Genomic DNA, 12,950 nt, shown 5'->3' with positions numbered 1-12,950 from the left:
TGATGACACAGGTTCACGGCCCGCCCCCCTCCAACTGGGCCTTCAGCCCTGCCCGGTCATCCTCCTATCGCCCTCTAGTTACCTCTCCCAATCCAACATCTCACACCTTTCCCACCAGCCTGAATTATCAGCTCCCTCAAGTCTCACCCTCACCCCCAACTCCACCCGCATGCATACCTGCCCTCAACTTCTTCCTGCCTGTTAACAGGACCTCATGCCTCTTCTTCCCTTTGGGACCTCCTTCCCTTCCACCAGCTCAGGAGTCTCCCTCTAGCAGATTCCTCTATCAGCCTACAAACATGGTCAAGACTCTGCTAATTCATTGAAACAACTAACATCTTAAACTCCATATCCCACTGTCTTTTTTTTTTTTTTTAAGATTTATTTATTTATATAAGCACTGGACACAGTCAGAAGCACGGGAGGGTGAGAGAATTCGCCAGAGCAGGGAGCAGAGCAGGCAGAAGGACCGAAGGACACTGCTGAGGGGAGCTGCGGGCGGCAGGAGAGGTCTGTGCGCCATGCGGGACCAGCGGCCGGGGAGCAGCTTCACAACCCAGCGCTCAACCGCTGCACCACCGGGGAGGCCCTTTATCCCACTGTCTTTTCCAGCTGTCTCTCTTCCTATTTACAGCCCTACTTCTGGAAATAGCTGTCTCCATTTCCTTGCCTGTTGTTCCACAGAATAGCCTTTTCTAAGAAACTATGGAGGCAGAAGTCATATTGCAGTGGATTAATGAGAAAATAAGATATTGAATCAGCAATTACACTCAACTTTAACATTCCCTCCTAAGCTCAGTCAAGGTTTTTGCCTCTTGCTCCCTCTCCGCAATTCCTCTTGCCCAAAGCAGCCTAGCAGGGGCCTGCAGAGAGCAAGGGTTGAGGAGCTCCCAGAATAATTGGCCATTCTCTCTCACAGCCTGTAGTCTATTCCCCCATTCTCTGAGCTGCAGATCCTGTTTTTCCCAAAGGAATTTGACCCCAGCTCAGTACCCTTTCTGGAAACCCCAAGTGCAAATGGTGGTGGGAGCACCCTGGTGGCCCAAGGGGTTAAGTCTCAGCACTATGAAGCTATCCTCAGCCACTGCAGCATTTTGATCCCCAGCCAGGAGCTGACCCACAAGGCTCATTAGACCTCTCCTGTCTCCCCTGTTGCTCCCCTCAGCAGTATATTTCAGTCAGTCTGCCTGTTCTGCTCCCCACTCTGTCTCCAGTGAATCCTCTTACCACATCTCCCCCACCCCATCCCTGTACCCCAATTCTTTTTTTTTAAGATTTATTTATTTATTTATACAAGCACTGGGTACAGTCAGAAGCGCGGGAGGGTGAGAGAATTCACCAGAGCCAGAGTGGGGAGCAGAGCAGGCAGAAGGACTGAAGTACACTGCTGAGAGGAGCAGCGGGCAGCAGGAGAGGTCTGCGCGCCATGTGGGACCCTCCTCCGGTGGTGGCCAGGGAGCAGCCGCGGATCGATCGAACCAGTGCTGCAGAGGCTGCGGGCAGCTTCACAACCCAGCGCTCAACCGCTGTGCCACTGGGGAGGCCCCTGTACCCCAATTCTTGTATGCAAAAATAAATAATTAAAATAAAAACAAGTGCAAGGGGGGCCTCAATGACAAGCTGCCCAATAGGGAGCCCCTCCTAGGACTCCCAGGGCTTGCAATGCCACCTCACTGAAGCACTCCTCCAGCATGGGTCACCATGCTGATTCCATATGATGGTTCCACCCTGGCCACAGGGGTTGGATCAGGATGGGATGCTGAGAGATCATCTTCAAGTGGCCTAAGCTCTGAGGACTCAAGAGAACTGTTTACTGTGGAAGACACAGGAAAAGGCATTATGTGAAAACTGGGAGGGGAGAAAAACCCTGAATTAGCTGCCAGGAGAATGGGGAGTCAGTTACTGGTAGCAAGACACCCAAGTCACCTCCAGAGCCTCCAGGAGTGTGTTAGATGCTCTCTGACCCTCTGCATTTGAGAGGCTTGGCTGAGCAGCTGCTGATAGTTTCCCCCATCTCTCCTAATATCCCTGAAATCTCTATTACCTACTTCTTCAGGGCCTTCCACATCACTCTGGACAACCTACTTTGGGGAAAAAAAGTCCACAGTGTTCAAAGTTTTGACCACAGCCTGCTGGCCCTGTGGTTCCCTCAGCCCTGCTCTGGGCCTCATTGAGGACTCCAGTTCCCTAAGGCCCTCCACTGCTCAAGCAGGCCCAGACTCAGCCAAACATCACTTCAACTCTCAAACTGTTGGGCCTACTCTGCCACAATGTAAGCCCAGAAAGGTTCCAACTTTGTGCTTTCCTGGTAACTGGATATCAAGGCTACATAATCTAGTAGGAGACCCGACAGACTCAATTCTTCACTTCCCAGTCTTGCCCTGGTTCCCACAGCTCCCTGCTACGACTGTAACATTCACCTCAGGCCCCTGACCTAGCATGGTGAATCTGAGACCAAGGCTCAAGTGAGACAGAAACAGAGCAGCAGGGGGTGAAAATGCAAGCATGAAATCTGGAGGGGACATGTCTACTGAGGTTTTTGTTTTTAAAGACAAAAACAAAAATTATTTTTAGACAATTATTTTAGACAAAAACAAAAATTATTTATGTATAGACCTGGGGTGGAGGCCAGAGATGTGGGGGTGGAGGGGAAGATTCACCAGAGACAGAGTGGGGAGCAGAACAGGCAGATCCACTGAAATACACTGCTGAGGGGAGCAGTGGGCGAGACAGGAGAGGTCTGCGGCACCACGAGGGTTAGCTCCCTGGCCAGGGATCAAACTCAGGCCGCATCAGTGATAGCGCTGAGCCTTCACCCCTATACCACCAGGGGCCCTGCGGTATGTTTTAAAGATAGGAAAAAGCATGTTTGTAAGCTGAGTCATTAATAATAGCAATTAACATTTATATAACATTATATGCCCTGTGTATTTCTACACTTAATCCTCATAACAACCCAATGAGGTAAGCATTATCATCCTGTTTTATGGATGAGAACAGTAAGATACAGAGCAGTAACTTGCCCAAGGTCACAAAGAATAGCTGGATAATAACTGCCAAAACCAGGAGTCAAATCCAAAAAGTCTGGTCCTGAGACCATAATCTTAACCACCATAATATATGCTATGGATAAGAAAACTGTCTAACCTGGCAGAGTTCCTTACCAGCCCAGAGCAGGTGGCACACAGCCACCCAGGGGTGATATTCAGGTTATTCAGGTTACTGCTTGAGGCTTTTTATTGACTCAAGGGCCTCCCAGCACCAAACTGGGGGGGGTGGGGTGGGGGGGGCAAGGAGCTGGCTGCTCTAGGGCAGGGACACCCACTCCCTTAATCCCACATCCACACACAGTAGGCCGAGCAGAGGCACACCAGACAACAGGCAAACCTTTATTTCCTAGCCCACTCCCTGAGCCTCTGTCAGATGGCAGATCAGAGGCACTATAGGTGGAAGGCAGAGTAAACCCTTCTTAAATAATCCAGAACCCAGCAGACACTCCACACCTGTCACTCTTCTTAGCAGTCCTTTCCACATGCCAGAGGGAAGGAGGGAGGCCCACTTCTACGGACTCCATCTGGCTGGGGATGGTGGGCAGTTACAGAGGCTTCTTGGAGAAGGCACAGTCATCTTAGACTTTCAGGCCTGGAGAATAGGCTCGGCAGGTCCTCAGGACCGGGTTTCTCGAGCCCGTCTTCGGGGCCGGGGGCCACAGCTGGAGGTAGGTGTGGGGCCCAGGCCAGGGGGAGCCCCTGGGGGTTGGTAGCCACATTCATTGGGGTCCAGGGGGTCCCGGCTGAGAAGTACCCACACCGCAGGCACATGGCGGCGGACTGTGAGGGGATCTAGGCCTGTGTCTGGTGAAGTTGGGACCCAACTGTCCTCAGTCTGCAGGAAGCGCAGCTTGGTGAGTTGGTGCAGGCCTGGTACCCGGCGCTTGACAATCTCAGCACAGCTGACAGCCTTCCCTGCTGCCCGGCCAGAACCTGAAAACACCACATGCCTTGCACTGCCTCCTTCCAACCGACCCAGTGCCAGACCCAGCAGGTTTCGGATTTTGCTGCCATCTCGAACTCGCATCTCCAGGGTATCAGGAGGTAGCTGGGGCATCGGGGAAGGTGCTGGAAGCTCCACAGAGCCAGCTTTCCGGTAGTGCTCCATCTGCTTGCTGCCGTCAGAATTCTGATGCCCACTGCAAGTAAGCGTCACATGACTGCTAGCCCACGTGCCCGCTCCCACCCTGCTTCCTCAGCCCAGACTTCTCAGAAACAGGGCCTGAACCCTCACCTAGCTTCTCAGGACAGGGTCGGGCCTGCCTCAGGGAAGGGGCTGTAGCCCATGCGTCCCGTTTCTCCGGAGAGGGCCATAATCCTCCCCACATCCTGGCGTCCCTATGACAGGGCCAGATTGTCGATACACTGGGTTCTTGGTGACAGGGCCAGGCCTCGGCCTGCCTCATCGTGGGCTCCTCAGGACAGGGCCCCGGGCACGCACTCGGAGGCCCTGAGAACAAGACTGCGCGCTCGCCGCACTGCACCCCCCATCACCCCCCCTTCCTTCCAAGGACTGAGACCAGGCCTCTTCCCTTCGCGCTCCCAGAAGACGCGGCCAGCCCCTTGCACCCCAGGCACTCGGAGGCAGAGCCAGGCGCCCTCCTCCCGATGCTCCTCAGACAGAACTCCCGCCCCCCGCTTCCGGATCCCCGAGCCAGAGCCGGGCACCCGTCACCCCAAGATTCCCAGGGCCAGTCCCCTTCAACCCAGGTCTCTTTCGGCTACCCGCCAGCCTCAGAGGCCAAGGAGCGACCTCCTCTCGCCTCCCCCAACAGCCAGGCGTACCGCACCGGGTTCCGGCTCTCACCACCGCGGCCGCGCACGCCTCCAGCTCGATCTGGAGCCAAGATGGCGCGCGGGCCGGGGGCGCGCCGAGGCCGCGGGGGCGCGCGCGCGGGGCGGGGGCGGGACTCGAGGGGCGGGGCCTGGGGCGGGACCCGGGTGGGGGCGGGTCCGAGGGCGGGGCCCGTGGCCTGGGGGCGGGGCCCGGGGCTGGGGCTGGACACATGGTCTGGGGCGGGACCCGTGGCCTGGGGGCGGGGCCTAGGGCCTGGGGCCGGGTGCTGGGGCGGGACCCGGGGCCTGGGGGCGGGGCCCGGGGCGGGGCCCGTGTCCTGGGGCGGGGCCCCGCGGCGCAGGTGCTGGGACCCGCAGGTCGACCTCGGGAACGCGAGAGGCGCGGCAGAGTCGGCGATTAAGCCCCTTGCAGGGGTGGAGAGAGCCCCGAGGATGAGAGGCCCGGCTGGCAGAGGAGCCCCGCGTCCGAAGGACGGGGAGGATTTGGCCCTTAGAGTTGGCAGAGTTGGCGTTACCAGCTGAGCCCTGGAAATAGCAAAAGCGAAGCTGCGGGTTTCACGATGGGCCGGAGGAAGGGGTCCATTTGGAGCGGCTGCTGCTGCGCGAGCGAGAGCCGTGGTCACTGAGATCTCAGCTGCGACCTGGTTTTGTGGGTACTGGCGAGCCTGGGGCGCGGGCGCGGTGCTGGTCGAACCAGAGGTGTGCACACCTCACTCTGGCTCGGCGCAGGTGGGGCGGGGGTGGGGGTGGGGAGAGGAATCCGGCGGCAGCCACTGGTGACTCCAGGCCATGGGGACCGGGGTGGGCGCTAGTCCACAGAGCTTACACCATGACACCTGGCAGATACGAGGTGCTCACTTATGTACTGAACTATTTGTTTAAATGATCCAGAGAAATCTGGTGGGAATGAAGAGAAGTAGATTAAGTTGGGAGATACTAGGGGGTCCATTCTGTGAAGAGTTGGCGACTGTTTGAACGGAGAAGGAAGGGAAAGTCTAGGATGACTCCCAGTTTCAAACCTTTTGGGATGTGTGAACCCGAGATACCTGACAGCGGAGCTGGGAAGGGGCCTGGAGCCAGAGCACTGAGACCACAAGAGGGCAGCGCATACTTGGCAGAGAGCTGTGCCCATCAGTCCCCGCCTTCTCATCCTGCTCCCTCCCGCTCCTTCCCATCACCCCCTTCCCCAAACCTAAAACTCCCAGCATCCAAACCTCATCTGAGCACCCCTTCTAGGCTCATAGCATCTGGTAGGCTCCCAAGAGAGAAACTTCGAGGTTCCTCTCTGCCTTTGCTCATGCTGCTCCCTTGGTTCTCAAAGTCCCTGCATATCACCCTTCAGAGCTGTGTCCGCCATCCCTTTTTCTTCTGTGCCAAGGACCCTGTGCCCACCTAGCGGAATTACCCTCTTCTTTGTCTCTCCTGATAGCCTGTGCAGTGGAGGGATCAGATAAACCCTACCTGCATCCTCTCCACCTGGCAATGCAGCTAACATTTAGGGGGTAATTAGTAAACATGAAATGGCTACCTAACTGAATGTCCCCTGGCATCAGTAAAATGAAAGCGTTCATCCAGAGAGCCCTACACCTCCCAGAAAGCCAGACCAAGATTAGTATAGCTCCTGGGCCAACCCCTAGGCAGGCTGATAACTGCCCTCCACCACCCCCATCCCCACCAACATCCCCAGTCTAGACAAGAAGCCAGCACACTCCTCCAGTGACTGCTACTGTTTATTATCACTAGAATAGGGCTCTAATGTGGGGGGGGGGGGCAGGTTTTGCAAATACCAAATCTCAAGTAGCAAGACCTCTGTCTGACCTCAGAGCCCCAACAAAGTGGGGGCAGTTGGGCCATGAATCCAATAAATACGGAGCTGCCTCTGCCCTGTTAAAAGGACAGGTTGGCACAGGGCTCTGGAGCCTGGCTGCCCTGGCCTGCCCTGGGGTGGGGAGAAGTCGTCATTCCTCTGCCGGCTTCACTTGCTTGGCAGCCTCTAGTTGGCAAAGTAGCTCATCCCACTGCACAAATTGTTTGGAGAGAAGCATTGTCTGGTTGTAGGTCAAGGTGAGAACAGGCATCTGCATAAGACAGATTTTACATCTGCCAAAAAGGGATGAGGTGGGAAGCAGGGGAACATACAGGATGGTTAGAATGGGATGAGAGAGTTAGAGATGGAACAACAGGACAGGACTTTGGACAGCACACCTCAGGGGCTGGGCTGAGCAGAAAGGATACAGTCTTGTTGTATTCCTCCAGCAGAGCCTTGGACTCCTCCGTGATCTCCGTACACTGGTCCTGTGGGGCCAAGATGTGGCAGAGAGAGGAGTTGGGCAAAGTCCTCACTTCCCACCAAACTTTCTGCCTCATCAGGGATCCTCGCTCCCCATAGAGCCTACAAAAAGTGATGTTTAATGTTTAACCCCAGAGTGAAAAGGAGAAAATTGCTAAGGGGACACTTCCTGGCTCCAGACTAGGTGCCCTAATAGTAGTTCAAGGGCTAATGGGAGGGGGAGTGGACCACACATTGAAGGAAACATTCCTGCTTGTATATGTCTCCTTTTCCCCTGCCCCTAATCTCTATACCCTCTTTGAACTTCACAATGGGGTCTCAGAATAGTGAGAAAAGAACTCCAACCATAGTCAAGGCCACACCATCTCCAGGGATATTGGGGTACCTCCCAACATCTGGAGTCTCAGAATAGCCCTACTCTGGGAGATCTGGATGCGGCCCTAGTCAAGTTCCTTCCATTCTCTAGGGCAGATGGGAATAAAGGATAAACCCCCAAATTGCCTCTGTTGCTGACATCGCAGGCGCCTAAGAGTACTAGCCCAAGTGACAGGGGTGGGGACCAGGTGCCTCACAACCTGGACTCTCCCTTCCAGTCCTCTCCCCTCCCCTACCTGCTGCTGGATGTGGATCTGGGCCAAGCGCTGCAGGCGGGCGGCATGTTCAGGAACGGCTGTAAAACACAACGCACACTGCCAGATGATGCCTGTGCCTTCCCTCGGGACTGCTCAATAGTCTATTAGGTCTTCGGCAGGATTAGAGTATTGAGTGGAGAAGCTAAACAAACGCCAGGCTTCATCGACCGCTGCAGCCTGGAGGTGGTGGGGGGGTGGGGTGGGGGGCTCCCTACCCGCCCCAGTCTTACTCTGGGACCCATAGGGATAGGGAGGATACAGGATCCTAGAAGAAGACAAAACCATGGGATCCCCAAAGTTGCCCTGTACCCCCACCCCAATGCTATCAGCAGGACCAGGTAAAGAGAGCTTTGCTGTCACAGGATCTGTCCCTTTGCTCCCAGCCAGGGGGACCAGGTCTGCCCGCCGAGAGAACAGAGTCTGCAGGTGGGTTAAGGATGAACATCAGGTTCCTGAGCTAGCCACCTGAAACCCAACACTCAGAGCCTCAACCACCATACTGGCCCCACAGCTAAAGGCTGTCAGATGCTCAGCAGGTAGTTGATCAGAAGTAGGGAGGGGGAGCTGGGAAAAACACCTCCAGAGACAGACAAGATGGATATCTGGATTCAATTAAAGCCAGTCTGCTTGTCAAAACCCAGGCCAAGGGATCACTCTCAGCAGTGCAGCAGGAAGAATTCACACACCTGGCAAGGGCTCCTACAGTAAAATCTGGGCTCTGCAGCTCCTCATAGGACAGATGAAGGGTGGGGCAGAGGGCAGAGGAAATGCTAGATTTGGAGGTTGCTGGTTTATACTAGTGTCCTGGGTTTACAGTAGGCCCAATTGCCTGAGGTTCTGAAACTGCATACTCTGCCCTGGTGGCAGGCACCTCCAGTGTGAGGTAAAGGCAAGGAGTAGACCCAGCTGAGTCCTGGGAACTTGGGACACCTGCCCAGCCATTCTACCCTCCCCCCCAAACAGAGAAGTGGAGCAACAACCCCACAGAGGTACCTTTGATGTGAGCACTGTCCAGCATGGGCACCAAAGCTTCCACTTGCTCTAGGAGCGCAACCTGGGAGAGGATAAACTGCTCCTCTGAGGGAGAAACAGAAAAGATCATGGCAGCAAGGAAAGTCTGGGCAACGCTACTCTTACAAGAGGATGAGAACCTGCCAGGCGAGAGATCTGGGTGTTGGAACTTTGCACAGCTCTTCTACCCACTGCCCCCTTCATTAGGTGCACATTACCCTCTTCAGCCCCCACCTCTCCTGGATGCCTCTGATCTGACCCATCTTGAGCCCAAGGAGCCTCTACATTTCTCTAAATCCCACCTTTCTCCAAGCTTCTTCCTGCCTCCTATTAACAAGCTGAGTGAGCCTCTCCTAGGTCCCAGGAGACATGTACCTTCTAGTTACTTCAACTTGGGTTTCCACACCCAAGGGCTCCTGGAAGGTGTAAAAGAGGAGACGGTGTGGCAGATTACCAGGCAGGTTCTGCTCAATGGTTTGGAAAGGCAGAGATAATGACAAGCTCCCAGAAGGCTGGGAGAGGAACGAGAGAGTCCAATGAAGAAAGTGTGGATTTCTATGGTTACATAGTGTGAGAAGGGCATCCAAGAAGGGAGAACATTATGTCAAACATTTGGAAGCAAGAATGCTCGTCAATTAGTAGACAGGAAAACATTTAGTTGGCTGAAGTGAACTGAGGAGAGCACAGGTAACAGCTGGATAGGAGGGTCGATCCACCTGACTATAGAGGATTTTGAATGACACACAAGGGAAGGAAAACTTTATCCTAGCTAGGGGAGACAGAGGCACTGAGGTTCCAAGGGAGACAAAGTGGCATGTGGAGATGTGTTTTGGGAAGATGATAATGGACCATGTGCAAGAAGGGAAAGACTAGGATCGAGAAGAGAACTTAGGTGACTGAGCTGCTCATGTGTGAGGGGTTGAACACCAAGTCAGTGGCAACAGGGGGGAATGGAAGGGCTGGACTCAAGAGTCAGTGTGGGGGGCCTCCTGCGGTGGCGCAGCGGTTGAGCGCTGGGCTGCGAAGCTGCCTGCAGCCTCTGCAGCGCCAGTTCGATCCCCGGCCACCGGCGAGGGTCCCACGTGGCGGGACAGACCTCTCCTGCCTCGCCCGCTGCTCCCCTCAGCAGTGTATTTCGTCATCTGCCTGTTCTGTTCCCCACTCTGTCTCTGGTGAATTCTCTCACCCGTGCTTCTGACTGTACCCAGTGCTTGTATAAATAAATAAATAAATCTTTTAAAAAATTTAAAAAAAAAAAAAAAAAGTCAGTGTGGGTCAAGATCTGAACTCAGTGCCTGAGCTACCAAAATTCATCAGGAGGCCCTTTGGGTGCTCTGACAGCCCTCTCATCAGGAGCTGCCACATCCTCACCCAGTCCTCGGTGCTGCACTACTTCTGCCTCAGTCTCCCTCCTAGAGTCTGATCTCCACACTGGGTTACCAGGCTCAGGTCCCTGAAGAAGGGACTCTTTCTCCCCAGCTCTGGCTATACCCAGCGGGCAAGGATGTCTGGCTCGTCACTGCCTACCTCACACCTAGGGTGGCTGGATGACAGCAGATGATCATTAAACATCTTTGAATGAATGAACAAACACAGGTGCCTGGCAAACCCTATCTCATGGAGAATCTGACTGATAACCAGACATTGCCAAGACAATTGTTCCTGCCTAGAACTCAAATTCTGGAGCTTTCTCACATGAAATAAAGATACTAAAACCAGTGCTCTCGCCTCTTCTAAATGCAGTGCTCACGGCCCTCATCCTTTTGTAGAAGCTCCACTATCCAGTAAGCAGAAGTGAAGAAGGTTCTGAGGGAAAATCCTAGAGGAAGAAGATTGATAGAACATTGGAGTAGCTCCCACTGTGCCTGCCAGCATGGCCTGCCTGCAGCTGGCCCAGAAGTATACCACACCCAATGCCTATAGGAGGACCACTGGACCACATTGGCCTCAGTACACAGCCAGGCCAGAATTCCAGAGAGCAGCTTCCAGGGTAATATCCATGGGAAGACTGCCAGGAGGCCATTTTTGTGCCCAACATCCCCACAACCTGCATGCCCAGATGCATGTACAAACTTTGTCTAGTGCTACCTGCTAAGATGAACTGCAGCTTAAAGGCATCAGGTATGGCGATGCGGTCAATGTACTCAGGATCCAGGTATTTGATCAGGTCTTCAACTAGAAAAGTAGCAAGATGGAAAATGGAATACAATTGGGGAGTAAGACTCTAGGTATCAGGGGACTGGTCAGTCTTGGGGAGAGCCTTGAGTGAGGAGCTGTCACTCTGTCCACCAGCAGGCCTCCATCAGGCCTTCCTATCCCCACTTCCCTGTCTCTCCACCCTGATACCTGCTGGCCAACCTCAGACTTTAGAGCTGGAAACACAATGGCCTGCACTACCCTGTGGCCCTCAGCATTCCCACTGAACTATCTTTACTAAGGGCGAAAGGCCCCTTGCCTCTCAGTGCCACCAAGAGCAGCCAAAGCTTCATCTGATTTCTAGTTACTGATCCTGTTACTTGCTCTGACACAACTAAAAAGGCATGACAGAGCCAAGGCTGTGCCTAATTGCTCTCCTACTTCTGAACCTTGCCTGAAGAAATTCCATTTCCTCCCTCCCTCCTTCACCAAGGGGAGCTTTCAGGCAAAGCTCTAATCCATAACTTAGGACACAGTCATGCGCTTGGAATTCAATCATAAATTAGAAAGCACACCCCAATTAACCCTTTCTTCCCAGTCTATTCCTGAAGAGCAACTCCAGTGACCTACAAGGCTGAAGGGCCAGGTCCCACAAAGCAGAGGTATAGGCACCTCATGGAAGCACTTACTCTTTTTATACAGAATCTTCACCCTCTCCCTCTTGCTGGCAATGTTCCCCAAAGCCACCTGCACCTTGACCAGGCCATCAGCCACCTGTAAAAGTTAATTCCAAGAGGATTCAGTACCTGGCTTGAAGAGTGAAGAATCCTCATTCCCTTGACTTCTCAGTCCCAGCAATCTAGGTTGTTTCTCTTCTCCAGTATTAAAGAAAATGCAACCCCACATTCAGGGAATCCTCATGTACTCCTTGTGGTGTTTCAAGTATAATTGGGGGAGGCCTATTTTAGAGTTTATGGGGCACTAACATAAGCTATATATATGGTCCCTGCCTTTCTGGCTGAACCTACCTAGGCATTAAGGTAGAGAGTGAAGTATTCCAATATTAAAGGGCTGAATTGAGGGGCAGGGTATGGAAGTAAATGACCTCACCCAGATTTTAGATTAAAAAGGTGAGGAATGTCAATATTCAAAGCAGCAGCAGCAGCCAAAGTGGTAGGAAGAAAACCAGGAAGGTTAATATAATAGATGGCAAAGGGAGAGAATATTCTAAGAAGTCAGTTCTCAAATGGGGCACAATCTGCTAGTGACAACTAATGCCAATAGAAGTGTACAAACAGACATGTTACCCCTCTGATCAACCTAACTCCAGGACATACCTGACACTTCACCTTCAGCAGAAGGTCTTCCCATATTAAAATGGGTTGGGAGGGTAACTGAGTTTCACAGTTGTCAGAATTAAATCACCGGTGTGGGGTGCCAGTCCATACCCAACACCCAGCATTCAATCCCTTTCCCTCCTTGGAGATTTCCTTATCCATCTCTGCTCTGCCACCTCTAGGGTCCCACGGACAATTCATTTAATTGTCCCTGCACAATTCATTTAATTAATTATGCAGGTCTCCACGACGCCCTTCCCTTGTAGCATTCAGTGCTTACTGAAACTCTCAGTCAGATTCTCGAGTGTTGTCAGGTCTCCCCAAGGAGCCTGAGAGAACAGAGGCAATCTTGCACAGCCCACAGCAAGAGGACTTAGCCCTCAGTAGCCACGGGAATGGGCCCCGAGGATCCGTCCGATACGCCCCGGGAAGTGTCCAACCTTTGTTATTGCAAATACCAGGCTGAGGGCGACGGGACTGGAGCGGCTGCATCCATCCCGAGGGCCAGATCAGCAGACCAATCGTCCTCTGCCCCAGAGAGGGACCCCAGATGGACCCCAGATCGCTCACCTTCCGCGAGCCGCGTGACCCGCCCGGTCCGTACACCCAGCGCTCCAGCTCCTCCACCCGGGCCTGCAGCCGCTGCACATCGGTCACGGCCGCCATAGCTACCGCCGCCCGCCTCGGCCAGGGAACA

General features: G+C 53.8%; 2 protein-coding genes across 5 annotated transcripts; both read right to left on the bottom strand.

Annotated features, from left to right (window-relative positions):
• Positions 1 to 3,666: 3,666 nt before the first annotated feature.
• On the bottom strand, positions 3,667 to 4,158 carry RPP25L (ribonuclease P/MRP subunit p25 like; the record flags this gene model as incomplete). Its single annotated transcript, XM_084237163.1, has 1 exon — positions 3,667 to 4,158. One exon carries the CDS (start codon positions 4,156 to 4,158, stop codon positions 3,667 to 3,669), a length of 492 nt encoding a protein of 163 aa, XP_084093289.1.
• Positions 4,159 to 6,603: 2,445 nt separating this feature from the next.
• Positions 6,604 to 12,925, bottom strand: DCTN3 (dynactin subunit 3; the record flags this gene model as incomplete). 4 transcript variants are annotated; one of them, XM_084236938.1, is made up of 7 exons in its annotated part: positions 6,604 to 6,895; positions 7,083 to 7,142; positions 7,749 to 7,807; positions 8,763 to 8,846; positions 10,869 to 10,955; positions 11,606 to 11,690; positions 12,824 to 12,925. In XM_084236938.1, 7 exons carry the CDS (start codon positions 12,917 to 12,919, stop codon positions 6,806 to 6,808), a joined length of 561 nt encoding a protein of 186 aa, XP_084093064.1. In that variant the 3' UTR covers positions 6,604 to 6,805. The 4 variants fall into 4 exon arrangements, with proteins under 4 accessions (XP_084093064.1, XP_084093061.1, XP_084093062.1 ...); XM_084236935.1 differs by lacking the exon at positions 7,083 to 7,142 and having other exon boundaries at positions 6,604 to 6,925; positions 12,824 to 12,919; XM_084236936.1 differs by lacking the exon at positions 7,083 to 7,142 and having other exon boundaries at positions 6,604 to 6,874; positions 12,824 to 12,919.
• Between the last annotated feature and the right edge of the window lie 25 nt (positions 12,926 to 12,950).

Source organism: Talpa europaea (assembly GCF_964194135.1).
Source record: "Talpa europaea genome assembly, chromosome: 7".
Lineage (NCBI taxonomy): Eukaryota > Metazoa > Chordata > Mammalia > Eulipotyphla > Talpidae > Talpa > Talpa europaea.
This window is presented reverse-complemented; position numbering and strand designations above follow the sequence as displayed.